We start from the raw sequence: 26,740 nt of genomic DNA, 5'->3' as shown, positions 1-26,740 counted from the left end.
GAAATAAATCTCCCTGATGATGATGCATTCTTTAAACTTGATTTTAGATTCTATTTGCTGGCATTTTATTTAGGATTTTTCCATTGCCAGTCACAAGTGAGACTGATTTATAGTTGTATGTGTGTGTATGTGTGTGTTTGCAATCATTACCAGATTTGTGTCAAAGTAATACTTGTTTTATAAAGATCATTTGAGAGTTTTCCTTTTCTGCTACAATTTAAATGGTATTGAGATTATCTAGTCTTTGAAGTTTTGATAAAATTCCACTGTAAAATCATTTGGGCCTAGTTTTTATAGATAGTTCTTTGATAACTTTTTCTTTTTCCACTATAGGAAATTTCCATTTGTGTTTTCTGTGATTAGCAAAGTCAATTTTGGTAAATTGTATTTTCCTAGGAAATAATCCAATTCACCTAGATTTTCTGTTTGACTTGTGCAAAGTAAGTCACTTTTGATTTTAAAAATTTTGTCATGTCCTTGGTTATCTCCTTGTTTTTATTTCTCATTTGTGTTTTCTCACTTTCTTCCTTTATTGGGTCAGCTAGTGGTTTATCTGTTGTGCTGATTTGTTTTTTAACAAAGAATCAGCATTTTGATTGATTAGTTTCTATTGCTTTCCTGTTCTCTACCTCATTACTTTTATTTTTAACTTTATTATTTCCTTCCTTATGCTTTCTTTTCCTTTGTTGTTCTTTTCTAATTTTTAAGGTGGGAACTAAATATATTTATATATTTATTTTCATCCTTTTATTTTGTTGTTGTTGCAAGAATTTAAGGCTATGAATTTTCTGTGATCACCAGAACTGTGATCTATTAACTGTACTCTATTGAGTTTACATTTCATTGCAACACTTTTTTAGAAATTCTGCAAGTTAAAATTTTCCACTTTATCTGAAGAGTTGTTTAATAAAGAATTAACAATTTTCCAATGGGATTTCTAGTTTCAGGAAGAGCAGAGGAGCAAAGCATGAAATAAAGGCACATGCTCCACTTCAGGTTTCCAGAACTTTTAGTTTTGAATGAAGTTGAAAATTCTGAGTATTAGCTGAAACTGCATTTAGGTTTTATCCAATTAAACAAAAGGACTATTTGTTCAATATCTACAGATGATCAGAATAGCTATGGGAACTACCAAGTTGCCATCCAAGGGCAAGAAAGCAATAAACTTATTGGGAGAATTAATGGAGAATGATAACAAACAGTAAAATTTATTTGTTGTTGCATCTAGGCATTCATTAGCTTTTCATTTTTTAAAAAAGATTTATTGATTTTTGGCTGCTGGGTCTTTGCTGTTGCATGCAGGCCATCTCTAGTTGTGGGGAGCGGGGGCTATTCCTGGTTGCAGTGTGGTAGCTTCTCGTGGTGGCTTCTCTTGTTGTGGAGCACAGTCTCTAGGTGTGTGGGCTTGGTAGTTGTGGTGCTCGGGCTGCATGTGGGAACTCCCTGGATCAGGAATTGAACCCACGTCCCCTGCATTGGCAGGAGGATTCTTAACCACTAAGCCACTAGGGAAGCCCTTCTTAACTTTTGCATCAGCTTTGTGAACACTAGAAAAAGGTTGCTTTCATCGAGTGGAAGTGACCCACGGACCCCCGCATGTTTGGAGTGTTACTGATTGAATATCAACCCCTGCTGACTCTTCTTTCCTTGATGGGAACTTCAGCTCAGTCAGAGGCTGTATAATTGACCCAGCAGGTCTTAGATTGCTCTGTATTATGTCCAGCATGTTAATGTAATTAAACTGATTACATTTATAATTGCTAGGCAACTGTAGGAAACCAAATAAGAAACACAACTGATACCACCAGACTCTCATTACACTCAACATAAAAGATTTATTCACACCAGCAAAAATAATCACAACAAAATATATACTAATTTAAAAAAACAAAAGATCATAGTGACATGAAATTTTATATTCTTTCTTAAAAGTGTGTAACAGTATTTTGTTTGCTTCTACATAAACTTCTATTCATAAAAGGGTAGCAAACATTAAAATGCTGTGATGGTTTGCATTTTTTATGTGGAAAGAACATAGACTAAGCCCTGAAGCTTTTAGTTTATAAGGGTGTTACTATGAAGCCACACACTAACCTAATGATCAAAAACATGACCTGTTTCCAGATCTACACACATATACATTCACCAACTAAGCTGAGAGATATGCACTTCATATTGTCTCCCACCCTGCTTTAATGTATCCTTTTCCTTTTACTAAAAGCAAAGTAAGAAATGGTATTTTCTCCTTTCAATTGACCTCAGAAGAGGTACTATCTAATTCATGAGAAATGCGAATTTTCAGGTGTTTGTCTTCTTCTTCACTCCTATGATCGAGGTCTAGCTTGTCTTCAAGGCTATGGAATTCTTGGCTGACTTTGGAATTTTCCTGACTCTCAATCACATCGGAATGCTTGTTGCTCTCATCCTTGGCCTTCGGCTTGAGTTCTTTGGAAAGCTCGCTACTGTTGGTTTCCTTGCTGTGGTCATTCAGCTGACTCGTCTTCTTGGGTGCATCATGCATCTCCTCGCTCTCTACGTGTGATGAGAAGTCTTCCTCTGTGGCATCTGGACTCTGAATCACAGCACAAACAGGAGAAGAATTCAGTGAACAGCTAGGGAGGGAAGCACTGTGATTCTCTAATGCCTTCTAACTTCCACACCAAAGTATTCTACAAAAATGTCTAAATTTGGCTGAAGTAAAAAAAAAGAAAAGAAAAGAAAAGAAAATACTAGCATGTTACTTTTTAAAAAACCAAGTCCTTTCACTATGTCATCTCCTTTAGTTTAATAAGTACATGAATTATGTATGTGAGGAAATCTATGAGGTATGTCTCATTATCTGTTTTACATAAAGGGAAAATGAATCAAAAGCTAAAAGTAAAGTCAATAGTAAATGGCAAGGCTATGCACCATATCCAGATCCTTTGACTATAAAGTCAGTGTGATTTGCAACTCTCCAGTTCTTATGTGTTTAACTTCAAGATATGACCACTATATTGTGAAAATAATTACTCTTTTCCAAAGTCATTTTTAATTTTAAAAAGTGAGTACAATAAGTGCTTTTTAAGCAGGATTTGAAAAAATTGCATTGTGATTGAGAGACAAAATTAAGGAGAAATTATGTGGACTTGAACGCAAAAACCAAGTGGGAAAAGGTTTTGTATTCAGTGATCATAAAGTAATAATGCTTGCTGAATGAATGCATAAGTGAGCACGCAGATTCTAGTTTCCTAGAATTGGGCTCTAATCATAACCATCCGATGTGTCTACTCCAGATTTACCTGAATGCTAGATCGGCGGAACTTCTTAGATTTTGACTTCAGTCCATAAGCCACACTATCACCGCGGCCATCATTTGTGTTTTCTGTAGGGATAGGTGGAGTGGAAACTGCGGTTGTTGGAACGTCAGTGGGAAAATCAGCTTCATCAGATTCATCAGAATGGTGAGACTCGTTGGAATGGTCGGAGTCATCCGTGTTATCAGTATCGTCGGAGTCGTTAGAGGTGACGTCCTGGCTGTTTTCATCGTCATCATCATCGAGGTCGTCTATTTGCTCAGGGCTTTCATTGGACTTACTTGGGAGGGTCTAGAAATCAAGACGGCCAGAAAAATGGGTGTCAGGGTTTTTATTTTCCCTTAGTCTTTACAGTGAATTAGTATTTTACTATCTTTATTTAGTTTTAGAAACTTTGTATTCACAACAAAGCACTTAACGGCTTTTAAATGCTAAAGTGAGCCTATTCCAATTTCCCCTTTAACACAAGGGTAAATGGAACCCTAAGGCATCTTTCTTGCTTTCTCATAAAAACTATTTTCATAGATATTTTCAAGCCAAACATATGAGTTATAAGATTTGTATCAATGACACCGTGTTTCCTTGTTCATATTAAACACTGACTTACCAAATTCAATAATCCAATAAATACAGATACATAATTGTGAGATTACCTTTTCTATTTGAAATGAGAATTCTCAGGGGATCAGAGAATCCATGTATTAATGCACACCCCCAAAACTGAAATCACCTCCCTATTAGCCGGGATAATCAAAAGGTGACTCTCTTATCCATGTATAGAAACTGCAGCTCAGTTAACCAGTTAATGTTTATTACATTTCTGATTTGCAAATATCCTGGGTCATTTACCTAACTTCTCTTACAGATTCTTTGCATCTTCAAATAGAATCTTAAGGAAAGCAAATTTAACTTATCCCTTTGCTCAGCAAATATATTAATAATCCCAATAAAAACTAGTTCCTGGAGGATTTGCTAATGGAGTTTTGCCAGAATTTGAACCTGGGCAATGTCATTAGGATAAAGAGTGCCTTCCTGAGTCTAAGGCACAACAGACATCAGAATCAAAGCGAAAACTCACATTTTGTTTGTTGTCATCAGTTTCCTCAGAGGACACAGAATTCTGAAGAAGAAAAGACACAAATCAGTGTACATCATACACACTTAACTTTTTTATTCAAAAGTTTGCTTTTTCCACCCAAAGCAGGTCTTATTTTTCTAGCCTCATTGGTAGAAGGATTAAGCAGGAAGACAACCTGACAGATCAACTGGTGTCCTAAGCTCACATTTACAAACAGGCAGGAAAGTGAAGTGAAGTTGCTCAGTCGTGTCCAACTCTTTGTGACCCCGTGGACTGTAGCCGACCAGGCTCCTCAGTCCATGGAAATTTTCCAGGCAAGAGTACTAGAGTGAGTTGCCATTTCCTTCTCCAGGGACTCTTCCCGACCCAGGGATTGAACCTGGGTCTCCCACGTTGCAGGCAGATGCTTTACTGTCTGAGCCACCAGGAAAGCCACTGCAGTTGGATTCTTTACCAACTGAGCTAGCAGGGAAGCCCAACAGGCAGGAAAGATCCAAACCAGCTCAAATGGCCGGCTTGGCGGCTATTTTTTGTGGTGGTTGTTCTTTAATTGTGAGAATTTTAATATTTAGAGTTAATTAAAATGAAAAATACCTGTGGTGTTAGGAAAGTCTGCTTCTGAGATGGGTCAGGCTTTAGCCATGTGGCTACAGCATCTGGGTATTTGTTGTTAAGCTACAAAAGAGAGTTGCATATTTGTCATTATTATTATTATTATTTTAAAGAAACAGGGGCCTCTAAGTGATAAGCTGAAATAACTATTCTTCCCCAATCTTGACAGATAAGCATAATATGCATTATTTAGTCAGTTAGAACCTTAGTGATGTCTTTCATAATTTATTCTTTTTGATAGATTCATTTAACAGACTTTTACATAACACTTACTGTAAGCCAGGCACACTATCAAAGTGACTTATAAATACTAATTCGTTTAATCCTGAGATGAGTCTCATCATTATTACTATTATTCCTTCAGCCTCTGTCCACGGAATTCTCCAGGCAAGAATATTGGAGTGAATAGCCATTCCTTTCTCCAGGGGATCTTCCTGACTGATCCAGGGATCAAGCCCAGGTCTCCTGCACTGCGGGCAGATTCTTTAGCATCTGAGCCACCAGATGGGAAGCCCACAATAAAGTTCAGTGATAGTAAGTAGCAGAGCCAGGGTTTAAATCCAGTGGCTCCTCACACTGATGATACACTGCCTTCCTGTTCTATGTCTGATAGCTGAAATTCCTCAGATGAAACACAACTAAATCAGAGGTGCCCTTAATTAGCACTGGTCTTCCTTTTTCACTTCCTCTATGGAAGAAGAAACTCTCTCAGGCTGTGCTGTCATGAATGGTATCCTCTAGCCATGAAACTCATGGTTATTTAAATTAATAAAGAAAACTATCTTCTCTGGCACTAGCTACATTGTGAGTGTCCAATAGTCACATGTGTTTATGGCTACCTTAGTGGACAGTGCAGAAATATAATATCAACACCATTGCATAAAAGTTTTCTTGATGTAAGTTGCCAAAGACATAAATGGAATGATCTTTCACTCAGCCAAATTATTTATCTGGGAAATGGCAATAAGATGCTGGTGCAGAGGAATGGAAATTGCTCTGAATAAGTGTCATCTGGTGGGCTGCATGACCCAGGGCAATCACTTCACATCTCTGTCATTGGGAAGAGCCACCATAGGGGCTCCAAGAATTCTTCCACAGCCAAGGAGCGGAAGAAAGGAAGGAAAGTGGTCAGTAGCACTTCCGGCTTCCCCATGTCTGGCTCTAACCAGAGCAGTTTCATATTGGACTTCTATGAAGGTTTTTGCTGAAAGAAGGGCTTTCTTTAACTAAAAAACATGAATACTACTGCTGTAGATGAGTTCAAAGGTTCCCTATTTTTTCTTTAAAATATATATTTATATAAAAATACATTATATTTACACAAATATGTTATAATTGATATATAATTAATATATTTTTCTGATGATATATGTAATCAGGCTTTATCTGTATTTATAAGATAAGTTCATAATTTTTAAAAAGAAATATGAAGAACATACAGATAAGAAAAACAAACTAAAATTGCTCAGTAATCATATCACTCATAGATAACCAGTGTTTTCATCTTCAGGGGTGTCTCTTTGTAGACTTTCCATACTTCCTACTAGCTCTACATTTCTAGGATTCTAGAAGGTTCTGTCTGCTCTCCACTTATCTCTTAAGTAACATTTAACCACTTACACTGCCATAGCTTCATGTGCCATATTTTATTCTATTAAAAAGGCACTAATTCTTGCCTCGAAGAGCGTGACCTCTATTTTCTCTGGAAATGTTAATTTTCTGGCTTATTATTGTGATTCAATACTTGTGTTATTAGATCAGTTGGAAAACAGACACACTACACATGCCCATTTGCATATCCAAACACCCCCTGCAGTACTTCTCCTAACATCTTCATTGAGCAATCTAACTGCAGTGACCTCAGACAGCTCTATATTGGCCTTTATTCTATTTATCTGGGATTGAACCCTGTGTGCCTTTTTGTCCAAGCTCCTTGGGACAATACCCGTTTGTTGTTTGGCTGGCATGGTTTCACCTATTGTGGAGGGACAGGTACATCTACAGTGCTGGGTGGAATAATTATGAAGAGTTTGATTTGGTCTTATGTTTGGTTAGAAAAATCTAAAGTCATCTGATAAGCACAGTAGATACAAACAGCATAAATGTACTTTTTTTTTTTAAAAGACAATGGGTTTCTTAGCAAATATCTTCAGAGATACTGTGAATATTATGGTTATGCCAACTCTCCAATACATGAAGTGAATTTTAAACTTAGCTTGCCATTAAGTAAAGTGAAAGATGGATTTTTTTACTTCTAGAACTAGGTTGACTCATGGAAACAAAAGTCACACAACTTCACAGAACTCATTTTATAGAAATGATTGACATAAAGCATCATTTTATTGTATTAAGAAATCTAGTTTAGTTTTAAGAGACTGTATTCATTAAAAGCAATTCTATGCTTGGTACTGTACTAGAACCATAGCAGGCACCCAATAAATAGTTATAAGTTATTTTGTTTGACTGTGCAAATAAGTAAAATTGTCATATGTTTGTAGTGCATCTTGCAGCAGTTGTATAAAAAACTATATCATAAACCAAGAAGATGCTTACCTGCTTTTCCTCAGAGCTGCCAGAATTGGTCTGTTTAACCTTTGAAATAGAAAGGTGAAGAAATATGACAGTGTGAATGTGTTCCTAGCAACATTGAAACACACAATTCATTTATTATAAGGAGTTTTTTTTTCAAAAAAGATTCAGTTGTACTCACTGGAAGGGCGGAGGCAATGCCCAAGAGGCAGCAGCAAATGACTGCAATTCTCATGGTAATGATTTTTCCTGCAAAATATTTTGTAAGAAATATTTTATCTTTTCTAAGGTCAAAACAGTGGTGCTTTTTTAGGCTACCACATTACAAAATCACCACAAATAAATATGTATTTTGTGTGGAAATACTTGACAAATTTCTTTTTAATATTATGATCTTTTGAGTTAATATTTGTACTGCCACCTTTATTTTCCATCTCTCACTATTAGGCAAGGGAGAGAGGAATTTTACAAGTCTATATTTATTCAACATTTAGAATTTCAGAGATTACACCATTACTACTTGATATCTCCAGCCATCTAAACCTAAAAACAGATCAGCAGTAATTGAATTAAAATAATAAAGCAAGAATGAGAATATTTATTTTTCAGAGAAGAAAAACACAAAGAGAGAAAATAAAAATAAGAAAGAGAAACTTGCTGCCTCCATTTTCCAACATGCATTTCAAATGTGATTTTCAACTTAAATTATTTAAAAGGTATTACTTAGGTGAGATGAAGCTGTCTCTAAAGTTAGTAAGTCAAGGTATTCTGGAAGTTTGAAATGAAAACGAAAACATTGAAGTCAACAGCTTTTCTATTTGTAAATCTAAACAGTATCATATAGATATTTTGGTGAAATTTTAATAGCTAAATACAGAGGTGAAAATATTCAGAAAGGGTTTTTTTCCTTGAAAGAGGGATAAATCAAATCATTAAAAATTAGCATTAACATCAGCTTATATGAATACTAAAAAGCATTTTCCTTTTAAATGTCCCATGGTCATCTATCCATTTAAAATGATGTATATTCAATCATTCCAAAGGGGCGTAGAATTTTTCTTTTATTTCCTGACTGAAAAAAGTAGTTTCAGTTCTTTTGAGGGCTCCATGGAAATAGTTTTAAGTTTTATATTCGACTGTCTTTCAAAATAACCGGCCACCTTTCCTGCAGGACATCCGCCCTAGATTTGGCATGCATATTCAGAAGACAAGAACAACGTAAGTCTGATTAACAGCATTTACCATTATACTCTTTTCCTTACAAATTGACCTTCCCAATGAAATGAGGCAGTGCACAGAGGGATCAGGAGTCGTGTAGCAAACTGCAGGCTTACCTTGGTCTGCGGCGGCAGAGAAGAGTCCGGTCCCTGTGATGCTGATGCAGTGCTCACTGCTGCCCTCCTGGCCTGCTCTCCCTGCTGTTGACAACCAGGATCTCGCAGAATTTAAAGGCTGCTCCAGATGCTCTCCACCTACACAGGGGGCGGAGAGATGTGTCATGAGGCGTTTTGCCACCACCCAGCCCACTTGCTCCCACACTTCCCCCTCTGGTTTTGTGGTCACAGAACAAACACATGCACACACACGCGCGCACACGCACACAAACACCCACTACCCTGCAGTTAAAACATTACTTATGTACAATATCATTAACTGTCTTTTTCGTTCATAGCACTGACTCTCAGCATCCTGGAAGGGCATCTAGAGGGCCCATGAAGACATAGGGAGAGGGAAAAGAGTTTATTTCTGAGTTAGAAGAAAATATTGTCTAAATCAGTCCTAGATAAAATTAAATAGAATAGATTTTTGTTTCTTTTGGTTTAAATAACAGATTAATGTGATATATGCAACGGAATTATACTTATTTAAGAGGTACCAGGCTATTGTTCAGCTACATACAAAGAGTTCAGACACCCTTCCCCCATATTTACTTAAGCTTCATTTTGAGTTTAAAGTGTGCAGCAGCTTGTCATTTAGACAAACGGCATTAGAAACATTAAAATTCCTAGTCACGTTCATAAGATTGGATTCACAATGACTTTCAAGGACATGGATTTTTGTTGCATGGTTTGAATTATTTGGAGCTGATGGATCTGATAACTGCCATATAAAATAAAAGAATGGCAATTTATTCTCATTGTGGAAGAAGTAAAGTAGCTTATGACCGAGAGCAGGGTTACTGCTTGAAAGTGCTGTTTCAGGAGCCGGCATGTGGCTTTGAATTCTACTCTGCACAAATTAGCTGTATGACCTTGGGCAAATCATTTAGCCTATCTATACTTGTTTCTTCGTCTGTCAAATGCAGAGTTCATGGGGTTTTTGAGAGATTTAAGTGAATTAGAATGCATAAAACTAAAAATACCTACCACATATTTGCAAATGCCCTGTATGTTTTAACCACTGTATGTATGTTAACAATTATTAAGATTGTTAGAAGAAGAAGGTAGTCATGATTTGTATTAACTCTAAATGGAATGGTTTCTTGGAATGAGATCAGATATAAGATTTTTAAACTGTACGTAACAGGATAATTTGCACGCCTCTGAAGGACTGGCTTAGATTTCTTAATTGTCATTTTCTAATTTTTCTCTCAGGATATATAAAATTGGTTACTGAATAAGAAAATAAAAATTCTATATTAAAAAACGTTACTGGGCATTTAAAAGGTGTTTGAAAGAAAATTATGGATGAAGGTTGACTATTGGAATAGAAATTAGGGGTAGCAGAGCTCTGAGTTCATTTTAAACATTTAATACTGCTTCAAGATTACTTAACCTCTTCATCTACCTTTCTCAGATGTGAAATGGAGATTGTACTATTCATTTATCTCACACTTCCATTGTAAGAATCATGTAAAAAGTGAGAGTAAAGATAAATGAGCCTACTTATTATAATGGCCTATTTATTATAAATGGCCCTATGTAAGATGTCAGCTCCTATTTACCAAAATTGCTTTTTAGAAAACTTTTATTTGGCAGCACCAGGTCCTAGGTGCATGTGGGATCTTTTAGTTGTGGCATTGGGATCTAGTTCTCTGATCAGGGATCAAACCCAGGCCCCCTGCATTGGGAGTGTGGAGTCTTAGATGCTGGGTCACCAGTGACATCCCCCCAATTTTGCTTTTAATATAAATATTAATTAACTAATTTTCTGATTATTTAATCAAAGATAATTTTTAAAAAATCAAAATTTAATTGATTAAATCATAGATTTGTAGATAATTTGGTGGTGGACTGAGGGTGGGGAGAAGGTGGAATATGGCTCTTTTAAATTGGATGCATTTCAAATAAATTGATGTTTTTGATTTGTGGGTTCTAGGCACACATTTTAACAACTCAAATGGCAGCTATCTCTATAAAATATAAAACACATAGGTTATAAAGTTGCAAAAACAGATTTCTTATTTCTGCTCTTAAAAACTGTTGTTTCCCTTTAAACACATTACCCACATAACTGTCATATTGTCAGTGTAGCGGAGGGAAGCTCACACATTCTAAAAAAATCCCCAAGATTTCCACAGGATTCGGTATGGTTTACTCCGTGCCCACGGGAATGATTTAATAGGAAGTTAGGAAGTTATAGGAATAGATTCTGCTGGCGCCCAGCCATCTTGAGATGAACCATATGACCCACACGGCTCTTCCGGTCATAGCTCCAAATTACCACACGGTGGCAGCGTTTCTGAGAAGGACTTCACAGTCCGGCTGCGTCAGTGATTTGCGGCAGGATGGAACGTGCATGCATTTAATGACTGAGCCATGAAACAACCGTGAGGCCCTCCATTTCTTGGAATGGCAGGTGAGGATATATTTCCCAACAATGACCCGTCACACATTAACAGGGGACACAGAGGCCAAGAGAAGAAAAACATTCTTTTCTGCTGTGTTGTCTTCGGCAACCCCAGGTGTAACCTGTGGACTCCTTCCCTGTTTTTCACCCTCGCTCAAGAGGTTACTGATCGCAAGGCTCACTCAGAGTAAAGGCTTGTGAATTCCTGGTTAAGGAACACGTCTGGCATGTTCAGAGAGGATAAAATGGTTTGTGGTAGAGACGGTTCTGTAAAGTATGAGATGTATAGTGCGTCATTCTAACTGTTTTGAATAATTTTACTTATTTATTTTTGGCTGAGGTGGGTCTTTGTTGCTGCTGGGCTTTTCTCTGGTTGTAGTGCCTGGGCTTCACGTCGCAGTGGCGTCTCTCGTTGCGGAGCACGGGCTCCGGAGTTCTCAGGCTTCAGTAGAAGCTCCCCCGGCTCTAGAGCACAGGCTCAGTCAATAGATGTGGCGCAGAGGATTAGTTGGACCTGCGTCTCTTAGATTGGCAGGCGGGTTCTTGACCACTAAGACACTGAGCGAGCCCCATTCTGATTTTTGAAGAGACTCCTGCTTCCAGCTTTTCATAATCAGACATGCTGCTGACACTTATTTTTTTTTCGGAGTAAGATTTTCCAGCTGTCAGAATTAGCATGTTAAATGACTTGAATCAGAGAGGCTTGATCTGTAGCGCTTCCACACTATTTCCATTCTTGAATTAGTTTAATCCTTGGTTGTTAGAATCAAAAGCTCAACATGATCAAATTCCTTGTAAATCTTGTATCCAGAAAGGGAATAAGTTTAGTGTTAAATGAAGAGTGAGTTGTGATCATAAAATATAAAGAGTGTAAGAGGATGTATGGAGGCATAAAAAACATGTTTTTTTCCCCCACAAATTACGTGAAAATTTTCATATAATAAGAAAATTTGTGTCCACCTGTTTTGGTGGACTTTATTATATTGACTTCTAGTTTATTTGGATATTTGTAATTATATTTTGCTAAGTATAATCAACAATTTTGACTTTTTCAGCTCTGTAAATATTTTTTCCCTTGAGTAAAGGTTCAGATAAAAAGCTGATCTTGTGCCATTGCTATCTATCAATGAGAAGTTGGGAATTATATTTAACTGGAAGCCTACTATTCAATCATTTACTCATACGTAGTCTAGGGAAGAAGGGAATTATTTATTAGAGGGAGGGAAACAAGGATTGATGATAAGGGTTTTTTTAAAATTTATTTTTAATTGAAGGAGAATTGCTTTATGATACTTTGTTGGCTTCTGCCATACAACATGAAGGAGCCGTAAGTATGCATATCTCCCCTCCCTCTTGAACCTTCCGCCTCCCCCATCCTACCCCTCTAGGTTGTCACAGAGCGCGGGGTAGAAGAATAGCAGCTTCCCATTAACTATCTGCCTTACATATGGTAGTGTATGTGTTTCCATGCTGCCGTCTCAGTGTGTCCCACTCTCTTCTTCCCCCACTGTGTCCACAAGTCTGTTCTCTATGTCTGGATCTTTCCTATCCTGCAAATAGGTTCATTAGTACTATTTTTCTAGATTCTATATGTATACCTTAATATATGATATTTGTTTTTCTCTTTCTGATTTACTTTGCTCTGTATAACAGGCAATAGGTTCACCCACCTCACTATAACTGACTCAAAAGGGAACTCTCTGGCATTGTTGGTGGGAATGTGAATTGATATAGCCACTATGGAGAGTATGGCTAATACTTTAAAAACTAGGAATAGTGCTCACTTCGGCAGCACATATACTAAAATTGGAATGATACAGAGAAGATTAGCATGGCCCCTGTGCAAGGATGACATGCAAATTTGTGAAGCGTTCCATATTTTTAAAAAAAAATAAATAAAAACTAGGAATAAAGCTACCATATGACCCAGCAATCCCATTACTGGACATATACCCTGAGAAAACTATAATTGAAAAAGACACATGTACTCCAATGTTCAATGCTGCGCTGTATACAACATTCAAGACATGGAAGCAACCTAGATGTCCATCAACAGATGAATGGATAAAGAAGTTGTGGTACATGCATACAATGGAATATTACTCAGCCATAAAAAGGAACTCGTTTGAAGTTCTTTTAAAAGTTCAGACATGAAATTAGAATATTTCAGAAATAGAAAAAAAAATCCCCCAAACTTTGTATCCTATTGCTCAATAAATTAGCCAACAAAACTCAGCTCCTTAAAAAATAGTCTTACTATCGATAAATAGTAGTGTCACTTAAAAGAAAAAAGTTTCATTTTAGACCCATGGAATTGTTATAGAGTAAATAAATATTCAATAAATTGTTAATGAGTAAGCAATCAACTCTCCATCCATAGCACCTAATTCTGAGCATATAGTTCTTGTTTATCAGTACAATGCATGGGTGCTATGCTTGAGTCCATATGGATCTTATTCATGTTTGCATCTGCATTTTTCTGCTAGGACTCAGTAAATGGGCAACAGTGAATGAAGGAACACTACTTTAATAATGCTTACACCTATGGGGGCTGCAACTAACTTAATTTTACTATCAGCTCCAGAGAGCTGCACAACTGCTGGATCCTCAGAACAACTTATATATACATTTAAAAATGCTATTGCAGACTTTGAAGAGCCAGCCCCCTCCTTCATTCTCTAAGAGGTTCTGGCCAAGCTCTTTAACTTGTCCGGGTCTCAGGTTTCTTGATAAAGTTAATTGAGATGATTTTTAATATCAGTTTCAGCTCCAAAAGTTTGCAATTTTGTTTTTTTATAAGCCCATGAGTAATAAAATATTCCCAAAACAATAGAAAAAACAAACAGGTTTTCAAAATAGAGATGATGTCAAGGTTGTAAGAGAAGTTCAGATTAAAAATCAGAAAAAGAGAATTTTTAAAAATTTATTTTATATCAGAGTATAATTGCTTTACAATGCTGTGTTGGTTTCTGCCATATAACAATGTGAATCAGCTGTAAGTATACATATACTGCTTCCCTCTTGGGCCTCCCTCCTACCCTGCCCCTCATTCCCCCCTCCAGGTCGTCACAGAGCATGGGCTAGCTCCCTGTGTTATTCAGCAAACCTCTCACTAGCTATTTGTTTTGCCCACTGTAGTGTGTATGTATCAATGCTGCTCTCTCAATTCATCCCACTGTTCCCTTCCTCTGCTGTGTCCACACGTCTGTTCTCTATGTCTGCATCTCTATTCCTGCCCTGCAAATAGGTCCATCAGTAAAAAGGGAAGATTTAAACCCAAAGAATCCCTGATGTGAAAAGTTGAAGAGTCTTCAAGGTGTTTTTTAGTAAACTTATCATGTGTTTTTGCTATATTTTAAATCATGGATAAAAATTTATATAATAATTTTATAATAATGTTAATAAAGTAAAACCTTTTATTTTTGAAGAGTAGAGAAATAACTCCTAACATATGACTCTCATAAGTCAATCTTTGATGGTCTGAGAATTTTATATTCTTACCTCCCCCAAAATGAGTTTTCTAGAGGCATTTTTCTCAATATGGGTCATGTGAATTTCTTTCAGATTCTTTTACACCAAGAATAGGAGATCAAGGACAAAGTAACTGAAAAGGTTGTCTTGTTTCTTTCCTGGAAGATGCCCTCTGTGGTTTTAGGAGGCAATTTTATTGCCAAACAGATCAGGAACATCAGGCTTCTGCATAATCTGGTGATGTTTTTAGATTTTCCTTTCCCACACTCATATCCTCTTTATTTTCAAGCATCTGTGGATGAGAATGGTTTAGAAACCTATTAATTTCACTTTGTACATGATGAAATTATTCGAGAATCAAAGTTTGTGACCTATTCCTTTCCTCTTTTCACCCATTTCATGCTTAGCAAATTTCTGCTTGTTTTTTTTCTGTGAGAAATACTTCCCTGTAATTTATCTTTTCTATAGTAACAAAGAGTAATCTCAGAGTTTCTGCCTTTGTTCATTAAAAGGAGAGCTATTCAAAATAATAAGAATGGGAATTATATAGGTTTTTGTGGAACACCTATAATGTACTAGATTTGAAAGTATATATTATGTCTAATATGCTTAACAATCTATGAATTCAGTGTTATGACCTTAATTTTTCAGTTAGTTAATAGAAGACATCTGCTGTGCAGTCACTTCTAGATACATGATTATATTCAGTCTTTACAAAAACTTTTAATGTAATATTTTTAGGGTAAGTAAAGGCCCAGAGGAGGGAGTGGATAGTTCTACCATTCTGGGTAGGAAGACTTCCTAGAGGACTCTGGAATACAATACGGAGGAGGAATTGATGTTTAGCATCTTTTTATTAAAAAAAAAACTATGGTTGATTTACAATGTTGTATTAATTTCTGTTGTACTGCAAAGTGATTCAGTTATACATACATTTATGCATTCTTTTTTAGAAATTCTTTTTCATTATGGCTTATCACAGGATATTGAGTATTATTCCCTGTGCTATACAGTAGGAGCCAATTTATCCATTCTTTGTATAATGGTTTTTACACTTGATCTTAGCCAAAAGGCCGAGAAGCGATGTGTGTAATGGTTTTTATCTGCTAACCCCAAACTCCCTTCCTCCCTTCCCCTTGGCAACAACAAGCCTGTTCTCTGTGAGTCTGTTTCTGTTTCATGGGTAGGTTCATTTGTGTCATATGTTATATTCTACATATAAGTGATATCATATGGTATTTGTCTTTCTAATTTACTTAGTGTGATAATCTCTAAGTCCATCCATGTTGCTTCAAATGGCGTTATTCATTTTTTATGGCTGGGTAGTATTCCATTGTACATATGTACCACATCTTTATCCACTCATCTACAGATGGACATTTAGGTTGCTTCCATGTTTTGGCTATTGTGAATAGTGTTGCATAGATGAACATAGTTCATAGTATCTTTTTGAACTGTAGTTTTGAGAGACTAACTTCTAAGATGTGAATCAAAATTATAAGCATTCAACTTTGACCAATCTTCATTGAAAAAAAACAAAAAACAAATAAGCATACTGCAAAAGCTGTAAGTTACAATGATATTGATGAGAAATCCTTTAGAGGGTGAATAACATTTTTGTTAATAGGTTCAAATCTAATAAAAATGTAAAGCTTCATTTTTCCACATATGCTATGCAGCTAATGTCATGGTACAGTCATGAGCCACACAGTGTGATAGAAGGTTAGTATGTCTCTCGTAATCTCATACTGTTGTGAATCAGCAATTCAATGATTACTGATTGTGGGTTAATATCATTGCATGTGTATGTGCTAAGTTGCTTCAGCTGTGCCTGACTCTTTTTGACCTTGTGGAATGTGGCCTGCCAGACTCCTCTGTCCATGGGATTCTCCAGGCAAGAATATTGGAGTGGACTGCCATGCAACCCACTTCTCCAGGGGATCTTTCTGACCCAGGGATTGAACCCACATATCTTTTGTCTCCTGTGTTGACAGGCAGGTACTTTACCACCAGTGCCACTTGGGAAGCCCATACTTAATACATATGATGACCTTAAATATTAGTTGTTTTGGTTAGCTAAATTTTGAGTGAATCACTCATCATATTTTGACAGGGACCAAAAATCTAGACAAAGGCATATTTCATAGTTAGCCTTATGTCTTACTACATTTAGTACTTTTATACTCAACATTCGAAAAACTAAGATCATGGCATCCAGTCCCATCACTTTATGGCAAATAGATGGGGAAACAATGGAAACAGTGAGAGACTTTATTTTCTTGGGCTCCAAAATCTGCAGATGGTGACTACAGCCATGAAATTAAAAGACGCTTGCTCCTTGGAAGAAAAGCTATGACAAATCTAGACAGTATATTAAAAAGCAGAGGCATTACTTTACTGACAAAGTCCATATTGTCAAAGTGATGGCTTTTCTAATAGTTATGTATGGATGTGAGAGTTGGACCATAGAGAAAGCTGAGTGCTGAGGAATTGATGCTCTAGAACTGTGGTGTTGGAGAAGACTCTTTGAGAGTCCCTTGGATTGCAAGAAGATCAAACCAGTCAATCCTAAAGGAAATCAGTCCTGAATATGCATTGGAAGGACTGATGCTGAAGCTGAAACTGCAATAAATTGACCTCCTGATGTGAAGAACTGACTAATTCTAAAAGACCCTAATGCTGGGAAAGATTGAAGGCAGGAGGAGAAAGGCAGGACGATGAGATGGTTGGATGGCATCACTGACTGACTGGACATAAGTTTGAGCAAGCTCTGGGACTTGGTGATGGACAGGGAAGCCTGGTATGCTGCGGTCCATGGGGTCGCAAGGAGTTGGATACGACTGAGTGACCGAACTGAACTGATACCTGAGGAGAGCACGGCAACCCACTCTGCTACTCTTGCCTGGAGAATCCTCATGGACAGAGGAACCTGGCAGGCTACAGTTGCAGAGTCCAACATGACTGAATGACTAAGCACTTATATACCTACCATAATGTTGCGGTAATTAACTGCTGGCTGTACACTGAAGATTCAGAATCTTCAAGTAGTTGCTGGGAAGCAGCTGCCCAGCTGAAACTAACCTTCCTTGCAGCTGGGTGTGTCTGAGTGACTAGCTGTTGCCAATGGAATGGGAAACAAAGTTGTATGTTTCACATTCAAGCTCAAGTGCCTCAAAACTAAGTATGTCTCCTCCATAGTCTTCTTCACCATTTGGCTGAATGGAAAGAACTCTGAAGCATTTTTGGAGGGCAGAAATCCAAGGAGGAGATAGCTTGAACTATCTGTTGATTAGGAACCCTGGTATTGGATACTGTATGAAGGAGAAACTTGTTTCTGTAACCATATACCCCTGTTATCTGTTACAATAACAGGTGTAACATTAATTAATGCAACTCTGTACACATCATAATTCTCAATCCATAGTTTTTGAATGTTAACATCTGTGTGCCAGATCATTAGACACATGAGTTTGGATTTAAATTGTGGTACTGTAACTCACATGTATATATTGTACATATATGATTTCTATTTTATAATTTCTGTTTATGTAAATTTCTATTCATTTTTGATTCCCCATTTCTAAAACACTGAATTAGTCCTTGTGAAATTCTCATCTATTAAAATTGGAGTTAATTACTTTATACATTAAGTACATCAATTCCAAAAGGAGATGATGTGTAGTATCAGTAGATATTTTAAGTGATTAAGTTAACAGGTTTCTCTTGATTGTCTCCTTTTGTTTTTCCCACTTTTAACAGAAGAGGATTAGCCTTGGTACAGGTTTTAGTGAATAGAGTCTGATGTTGGAAACCAGGGAACCTGAGGTCTTTGTTGACTATACCGCAAGCTCTATTAAATATTCAGTTAGTTTGCCTGTGAAAAGAGAGAGGCTACAGTTATCTCCCAATAAATAATAAATTGATATTGGAACTTCTGACTATTCACACAGTATCATTTGCTTTTACTTCTTAATTAGATGACTAATTAGTGTCATTTGGGTACCTTTTGCTTTTGGGCCTTGTGTTCATCAAGGGGTGGGTGGGCAAGTAGGGAAGAAATTAAAATCAATTTACCTAGTTATATTTGAGGACTTGAAGTCATATCCTCTGAAGGTTTTGGATGACTTCTCTTCCCTGCTAGGAATGTATTTATAGATTAATTTTAGTTTTAGTTGCCTTTTACCAGATTAAATATTGTGTAAGTGGTAAATTCGAGGAAACTTGAAGAGTTTTAAAACATTTTACCATGGTTCCCACTGTAGAGATGACCATAATTAGAGGAAACGGTAGATTAAGTTAGAAACTGTCTATGGTTGGGAGCTGGAGTTTTGACACTTTCCTGTATATTTCACTGATATTCCCCAAACCGTAGTGGTCTTTTGGTCTGTGGATCATGGCTTAGCCAGAGTTCTTAGTGAGGCGGTGAAAGAGGTGGCATATGGCATCTCAGCAGAGCTGGTACACCCACTCGTCTAGGTTGGGAGGAAGTGGAGGTTGGGGTCAGGAGAGCAGCCTTTTCCCGCTTTTAGACAGTGCCAGAATGTCTCAGGCTGGGGTTTCACTTTATTTTTGTTTATGTGGAGTTGGTTCAGACACAAGTAAAATTGTGGTGTCTTAACCTCTAGTAAGATTTCAGACTTATATCTTGCTTCATCAAGCTTGGTCACTTAAGGATCTAGTTTGTATTTTAGAGGTGATAGTATTCTGAATTTAGAAAGATGAAAGAGACACACTTTCATTTAAACCTCATAATCTTTGAATGCTTGGGGATGTAAATTAATGAAAGCATTTAACTTCTTTTTAAGGCAAAAGATAAGAATCATACACACAGGAAGTCTGTTTTCCTAAAATATATTTTACTTTCATAGCATTTTCATTAAATTGGGCAACTGACTTATTTCTGGTGGTCCTATCTTCACTCCTGAGTGTTAACCACATGAGCAAGAGAACTAGGATTGGGAAATAAGTTCAATTAAATTTTATTCCACTGTACCAGGTATGTGTGAACATAAAGCTGTCTGTGTGTAGCTCTTTCATAGGAAGGATTGGAGTCTTTTTCCTTTTTAAACAAAAATCCATGAAACATAAAAATGTATAATAAATATTTGAGAGATTTGGGGAAAAATGCTATGAAATTAATAAAAATTACACATATTTGAGTAAATTTAGCAGAAAAATAGAAAATGAGAAAATGTCATTATATATGTGGGCTTATAAATATTAATTTTAGTTGCCTTGGAGCAACATAATTTAGTACCAAATGCTTAAAAACACTAATCTAGTCAATAGAATTTTAAAATGTGGATTGTATATACTGTTCAGCTAATAAAAAATTTTATTTGAAAAAAAAAAAGGTAGTGGGAATCCCAAAAGATAAAGAGGAGACCTCTATTAAAGGTAGCGTTTCCCAATCTAACACTATTGTTATAGTCCTAGAGTCTCCCAAGTACCTGGGAGAGAAATGGTAACAGGGTAGGGCATTGAGAGAAGGGGGGGCAGTTCTTCCCTTGTGGCTCTCTTCTAGTTCTAAGACTGCTTAGATTCTAGATGGGCAGAAAATCACTAAAAATGGAGATCAGAGCACCAGATTCAGTTCAAGTAAAAAGGTATCTTCTGTGGTACACACACACACACACACACACACACACACACACAAGAATACTACTCAGTCATGAAGAAGAGTGGAAGAATGCCATTTGCAGCAATAAGGATGGACCTAGAGATTATCATAGACTAAGTGAAGTAAATCAAAGACAAATATCATTTAGTATCACTTATATGTAGAATCTAAAAAATGATACAAATGAACTTATTTACAAAACAGAAACAGACTCACAGACAGAAAAAATTTGTGGTTACCAAAGGGAAAAAGGGAGGGGGATAAGCTGGGAATTTGGGATTAACAGATGCTCATTACCATATACAAAATGGATAAACAACAACAACCTACTGAATAGCACAGTCGTGTCCGACTCTTTGCGACCCCGTGGACTGTAGCCTACCAGGCTCCTCCGTTCATGGGATTCTCCAGGCAAGAATTCTGGGGTGGGTTGCCATTTCCTTCTCCAGGGGATCTTCTCGACCCAGGGATCGAACCAGGGTCTCCCTCATTGCAGGCAGATGCTTTAACCTCTGAGCCACCAGGGAAGCCCACTGAACAGCACAGGCAACTATATTCAATATCTTATAATAAACTATGAAGGGAAAAAAATCTGAAAAGGAATATATACACATTACTGAATCACTTTGCTGTGAACCAGAAACTAACACAACATTGTAAATCAACTATACTTCAATAAAAAATAAAACAAAGAAAGGTATCTTCAAATATAGTCAAATCAGTGTATTCAGAAAGCATCATGGGAATTGGCATGAGCTGGGGGTCTTCTTCTTGGTATCTGGTTTTTTTTTTCCATTTATTTTTATTAGTTGGAGGTTAATTACTTTACAATATTGTAGTGGTTTTTGCCATACATTGACGTGAATCAACCATGGATTTACATGTATTCCCCATCCTGATCCCCCTCCCATCCTTGGTATCTGTTTTAACCAGGTGCCAAACTGAAAGACTTCAACTGTATTTACCTTTTGTTTTACCTTTTTAGATATCTCTCAGCAAGCTCTTGGGCCAAATCCACTACTTATTTTTATAAATAAAGTCTTATTGGAACATGGCCACGCCCATTTATTTATGTAGTGTCTATGGCTGCTTTTGGAGAAGGAAATGGCAACCCACTCCAGTGTTCTTGCCTAGAGAATTCCATGGACAGAGGAGCCTGGTGGGCCACAGTCCATGGGGTCGCAAGGAGTCAGACACGACTGAGCGACTTCACTTTCACTTTTCATGACTGCTTTAGAGCTACGAGAGTAGTGTTGAGTAGTTGGAATAGAGACCATCTGGCCTGCAAAGCTTAAAATATTTAATACCATCTGTCCCTTTAAGGGCTCAGTCCTGTTCCAGAGGAAAGATCTTTCTTTTAAAAATCTATTCTTTAACTCAAGTATGTGAGTCAGTCTCTCACCCTAGTTCCAGCACTGTCATTTCTAGCTACTTCAAGCCAATTTTGAGTTGTAAACAGTATTCCATGTGTGGTGTCTGCTATAGGGACCTGGCTTTGAATCATGCAATACAATGCTTTTTATTTTGCTTTCTGTCATCCTTATAATGTCCTGCTTTACAGTGAACACAGGACACTGAATCAACTGTATTAAAGAAAAGCATTTAATGATCCTTGGAACTCTTTCTGATTATAAGCAATTGTTCACTTGATACAATCTGGTAAATGTCCTTGGAATTTCTGTTGTGTGTAAATAGCCCTTCTTCCATGTGCTCATCTGATACCTATCTGTCACTTTTTCTGCCTTGTCCATATGATCCCTTGTGAGATAATTGTACAATGACACCTGTTGTTCCTACCCTCCAGCAACTCAAAATCTTAGTATCTCTTGTAAATCTGGGAATTTTAGTATGAATAATTTTAATACCTTTATTTATTGTCTTGTAAGCATTTAAAGTGCTTTCGCATTGATGATGTGAACTGATCTTGCAATGGTGTTTGTGGGAAAGGGATCTGATTGGCTAGAGACAAAGATGCAAAGGAGACTTAAATTTTCACAGACCTAACTTGTATAGCTTTTAAATTTTGTATTGTATGTGTATTGGTTACCTATTACTGGATAGCAATATAACCACAAATTTAGAAACTTAAAATAACACATATTTATTACCTCAGAGTTTCTGTAGGTCAAGAAGCTAGGCATGGCTTAGCAGGGTCCCTTGTATCAGGGCCCTCACAAGCTGTAAGTGAAGTGTTGGCTGAGGCTAGAGTCTCATTGGAAGACTTGATTGTGAAAGGATCTGCTTCCAGGCTTACATGATTATTGGCAGTATTCAGCTCCTTGAGGACTTTTGGATTGAGAGCCTCAGTTCATAGTTGTTTGTTGGCTGGAGGCCTCTGTTCCTCTCCAACATGACAACTTTCTTCATCAAAGCATGCAAGCTGAGAAAGCAATAGAAGGAGTCTGATAGCAACACAGAAGTCAAAATTTTACATTGTATACTTCTGTGGGACATCTTTGCCTGTTTCTGCTAAAACAAGTCACTAGACCATCCCACACTCAAGGGTAGGGAATTAGTTGAGGGCATGAGTACCAGGATTTGGGGATCCTAGAAAGGTCATTTTAGAGTCTGCTTGTCACACCTGTGTGTATTATCTATTTACTGAAATGAAATAAATAAGTTTAGGCATTTAAGACAAATGAAAATGAAGTCTCAGAATAATGTGTGAAATATTTTTATTTTTTTAAATAAAAAATGACATGTGCATAAATACATGTATGTCTATAAATGCACACAAAATGTTGGGAATGATACAGATCAATGATTTGTCTTTGTTCAAGGTGCTATAACAATACTGTAGACGGGGTGGCATATAAACAACAAAGATTTATTTCTCACAGTTCTGGAGGCTGAAAAGTCCTAGACAAGACACTGGCAGACTAGATGTCTGGTGAGAGCCCACTTCCTTGTTCATAGATGGCCACCTTTTTGCTGTGTCTTCTTATGGCAGAATTGACTAGGGAGCTCTCTGGGGTCTCTAGTACTATTCATAAGCAATCCACCCTTATGACCTAATAACTTCCCAAAGACCCTACCTCCTCAAGTCTACATGCTGGGGATTAGGCTTCAATATAGAATTTTGAAAAGACAAAAAATATTCATACTATAGCAGTGATTACTTGTATGGAAGGGAGTGTGAGAGGAATGAGTATAAAGGAAATTTAATAGTTTAATCTGTGTCTTTGTTTTCTTCCAAGAAAAAGAAAGTAGGATAATTTTATAAAGTTATAGAGGATAAATGGCCTTCCAATGGCATATGTTCACTTAATCATAGGATCAGGACTCAAACATAATTTTCCTAAATGTCACAGATTTGTTTCCTATTTATTTATTGGATTATTTATTTCTAAACTGAATTGTTTTATTCAGAAAACTTATTAAAATTATTTATAAGAATGATAGATATTAGTTTGTTTTCTGATGCCTGGATAATCTCATTAGGTGGCGATCTCTATTCAGTATGTTTGATAATTAAGCCATTTTTAAACCATGATAAAACAGAATATTTAATCCTAGGACAGTATTGCCAGATTTAGCAAATGAAAATATAAGAAGACTTGTTAAATTTGAATTTAGTGTTTTGGTTTTTTTTTTAACCAAAATTGGAAAACTCAGCAGAGTCCACAGGACTGGAAAGGGTCAGTTTTCATTCCAATCCCAAAGAAGGGCAATACCAAAGAATGCTCAAACTACCACAAAATTGTGCCCGTTTCACATGCTAGCAAGGTAATGCTCAAAATCCTTCAATCTAGGCTTCAACAGTACATGAACTGAGAACTTCAGGTGTGTAAGCTGGGTTTAGAAAAGGCAGAAGAACCAGAGATCAAATTGCCAATATCCATTAGATCATAGAAAAAGCAAGGGAATTCCAGAAAAAACATCTACTTCTGCTCCATTGACTATGCTAAAGTCTTTGGCTGTGTGGATCACAACAAACTGAAAAATTCTGAAAGAACTGGGAATACCGGACCACCTTACCTGTCTCCTGAGAAACCTGTATGCAGGTCAAGAAGGAATAGTTAGAACTGAATGGGAACAACAGACTGGTTCAAAATTGGGAAAGGAGTTCGTCAAGGCTGTGTATTGTCACCCTGCTTATTTAAATTATATGCAGAGTACATCATGCAAAATGCTGGACTGGATGACTCATGAGCTGGAATCAAGATTGCTGCAAGAAATATCAACAACTTCAGACATGCATATGATACCACTCTAGTGGCAGAAAGTGAAGAGAAACTGAAGAGCCTCTTGATGAGGGTGAAAGAAGAGAGTAAAAAGCTGGCTTAACACGCAGCATTCAAAAACTAAGATCATGGCATGCAGTCCCATCACTTCATGGCAAATAGATGGGGAAAAAGTGGAAACAGTGACAGATTTTATTTTCTTGGGCTCCACCATCTCTGCGGATGGTGACTGCAGCCATGAAATTAAAAGACGCTTGCTCCTTGGAAGAAAAGCTATGGCAATTCTAGACAGCACATTTAAAAGCAGAGATATTACTTTGCTGACTAAGGTTCATGTAGTCAAAGCTAAGGTTTTCCCAGTAGTCATGTATGGATGTGAGATTTGGACCATGAAGAAAGCTGAGTGCTGAAGAATTGGTGCTTTTGAACTGTCGAGCCGGAGAAGACTCCCGAGAATCTCTTGAATAGCAAGGAGATCAAACCAGTTAATCCTAAAGGAAATAAACCCTGAATATTCATTGGAAGGACTGATGCTGAAGTTGAAGCCCCAATTCTTTGGCCACCTGATGCAAAGAGCCATTTCATTGGAAAAGACCCTGATGTTGGGAAACATTGAGGGCAGGAGAAGAAGGGGGCACCAGAGGGTGAGGTAGTTGGATGGCATCACTGACTCAATGGACATGGGTTTGAGCAAACTCTGGGAAGTAGTGATGGAGAGGGAAGCCTGGCATGCTTCAATCCATAGGATTGCAGATTCAGACACAACTTCGTAACTGAACAACAAAGCTTTTAAAAAATTTTACTTTATAATTATAGTTTAATTTAAAGCTATAGTGAATGCTTAAGACTAGAATGTTTTTCTAAAAACTGAGAAATTTAAAAAAACTTTAGAGTTCAAACATTGCATTATTTTCTTTGAGTCTTCATCAACTTTTCTACCCTTCTGAAATAACCACTGAAATCTCTCTGTGGAAGTATAAAAAAGCAATGTAATTTTGCAGAATATGATTTATAAGTTTGCCAAATTTGACTTTATAACTATATTCCAGGAAAATAGAAAAACAAAACTCAGTAAGGAAATAGTCTGCAACTAAATTTCAGTAAATGTGCCAGAGATGGAGCTTTGTGTCAAGGTCCTTTATACATTGATTTAGGAGATTTTTTTGCAGTTTTAAACACATTATTCCTTGAAATTTATCTTGATGATGTAATATGATTGGATGACTGACCAATTACCACATGAGTTCTAAAGTTCCACTTTTTTAGATTGATTAATAGCTCTCTGGTGGGGAAAAGATGACTATGTGTAGCCACAGAAAAGTGGAAGATAGAACGGGAGTGTGTGCCGTCCAGAACCTATTGCTGTCAGCTCCAGTCCTCTCGTTCTCTGGGCTCAGCTCTGAATCAGAGAGAATGGCCCCGTAGGCTGCATTCCCAAGCACATCCCCAAGCCCCTGCATCATCCTGCCTTTGGCTAGTTTCAAAAGTCAAAGGATGGTGTTGACAGGAGATAGGCTAGAAGAAGGGAGCAGCCTGGGATTTCTCCTCTTTCTCTGCGTTGGGCAGCGTCTCTGACAGAACCCGTGCCTTCCTCCTAGCCTTAGCCTTCCCCTGGTGGCCCCAGGCCCTGGGCTGTCTTGCCATTCCCGTTCTCTGCTCTGGTTTCAGAAGGGCAGTGGCCCCGAGGGCTTGCCTCATGGAGCCTGTTTGGCCTCTCAGATCTTCCACGGTAGCCCTGCGTTGAAGTCTTTCTGTTTTATGTACTTGTTTCTAGGTTTCTGGATAGACCTGGCTCGATACAGGGAACATGGAAATTTTTGAGAAAATATCAGAAAATCAAAGATCCATGTTCTTTTCTCCTTGACATCATCTTCAGGGAGTTTCAAGTAAATGAGTGAACAACTGTTCCTATAGCACTAATGATTTCTCTGTTTCAAAACTGCTCTGGATCAGGATCTTCCAGAGAAAATGATTCCTAAGAATGTGTTTGGCTAGTAGAACATGAACCTGCACTTGGCCTCAAAGTCTTCCATTATTTTCTTAGGGAATACAGATAATTCCATTCTTTCTAGTGGAGGGGAGATGCTATCATTTCTAGATCAATAATTCTTAAAATGAATATGTAAGGGAGAAGAGAACAAAGAATGAAATGGAAGGGGAA

The 26,740-nt window shown here is 37.3% G+C and overlaps 1 protein-coding gene, 1 long non-coding RNA gene and 1 other non-coding gene across 3 annotated transcripts in view; 2 read left to right on the top strand and 1 right to left on the bottom strand.

Moving 5' to 3' along the window:
• Positions 1–1,815: 1,815 nt before the first annotated feature.
• On the bottom strand, positions 1,816–8,956 carry SPP1 (secreted phosphoprotein 1). The gene is made up of 7 exons (XM_070452119.1): positions 8,850–8,956; positions 7,697–7,764; positions 7,540–7,578; positions 4,969–5,049; positions 4,375–4,416; positions 3,282–3,587; positions 1,816–2,572 (listed from the first exon to the last, which is right to left on the bottom strand). The coding sequence occupies exons 2-7, from the start codon at positions 7,748–7,750 to the stop codon at positions 2,249–2,251; spliced, it is 846 nt and encodes a 281-aa protein (XP_070308220.1). The 5' UTR covers positions 7,751–7,764; positions 8,850–8,956; the 3' UTR covers positions 1,816–2,248.
• A 2,103-nt stretch (positions 8,957–11,059) lies between these two features.
• LOC139030216 (uncharacterized) overlaps positions 11,060–26,740 on the top strand; it is a 216,407-nt gene continuing 200,726 nt past the window's right edge. Inside the window, exon 1 of the long non-coding RNA XR_011482501.1 lies at positions 11,060–11,313. This is a non-coding gene — a long non-coding RNA (uncharacterized lncRNA). The remainder of the gene's footprint in view (positions 11,314–26,740) is intronic.
• On the top strand, positions 13,081–13,187 carry LOC139030287 (U6 spliceosomal RNA). The gene has a single exon (XR_011482591.1). It is a non-coding gene; the product is annotated as a U6 spliceosomal RNA (small nuclear RNA).

Source organism: Odocoileus virginianus, chromosome 21, assembly GCF_023699985.2.
Source record: "Odocoileus virginianus isolate 20LAN1187 ecotype Illinois chromosome 21, Ovbor_1.2, whole genome shotgun sequence".
Taxonomy (NCBI): Eukaryota; Metazoa; Chordata; class Mammalia; order Artiodactyla; family Cervidae; genus Odocoileus; species Odocoileus virginianus.
The sequence above is the reverse complement of the archived record's forward strand: the minus strand, read 5'-3'. Positions and strand labels throughout refer to the sequence as shown.

Coding starts and splice junctions, on each gene's coding strand:
- SPP1 (XM_070452119.1), bottom strand. CDS start 7,750: ATGAGAATTGCAGTCATTTGCTGCTGCCTCTTGGGCATTGCCTCCGCC. Junction 5,050..7,539: donor GCAGCTCTGAGGAAAAGCAG/GTAAGCATCTTC, acceptor TCTCTTTTGTAG/CTTAACAACAAATACCCAGA. Junction 4,417..4,968: donor AGACTTTCCTAACACCACAG/GTATTTTTCATT, acceptor TTTCTTCTTCAG/AATTCTGTGTCCTCTGAGGA.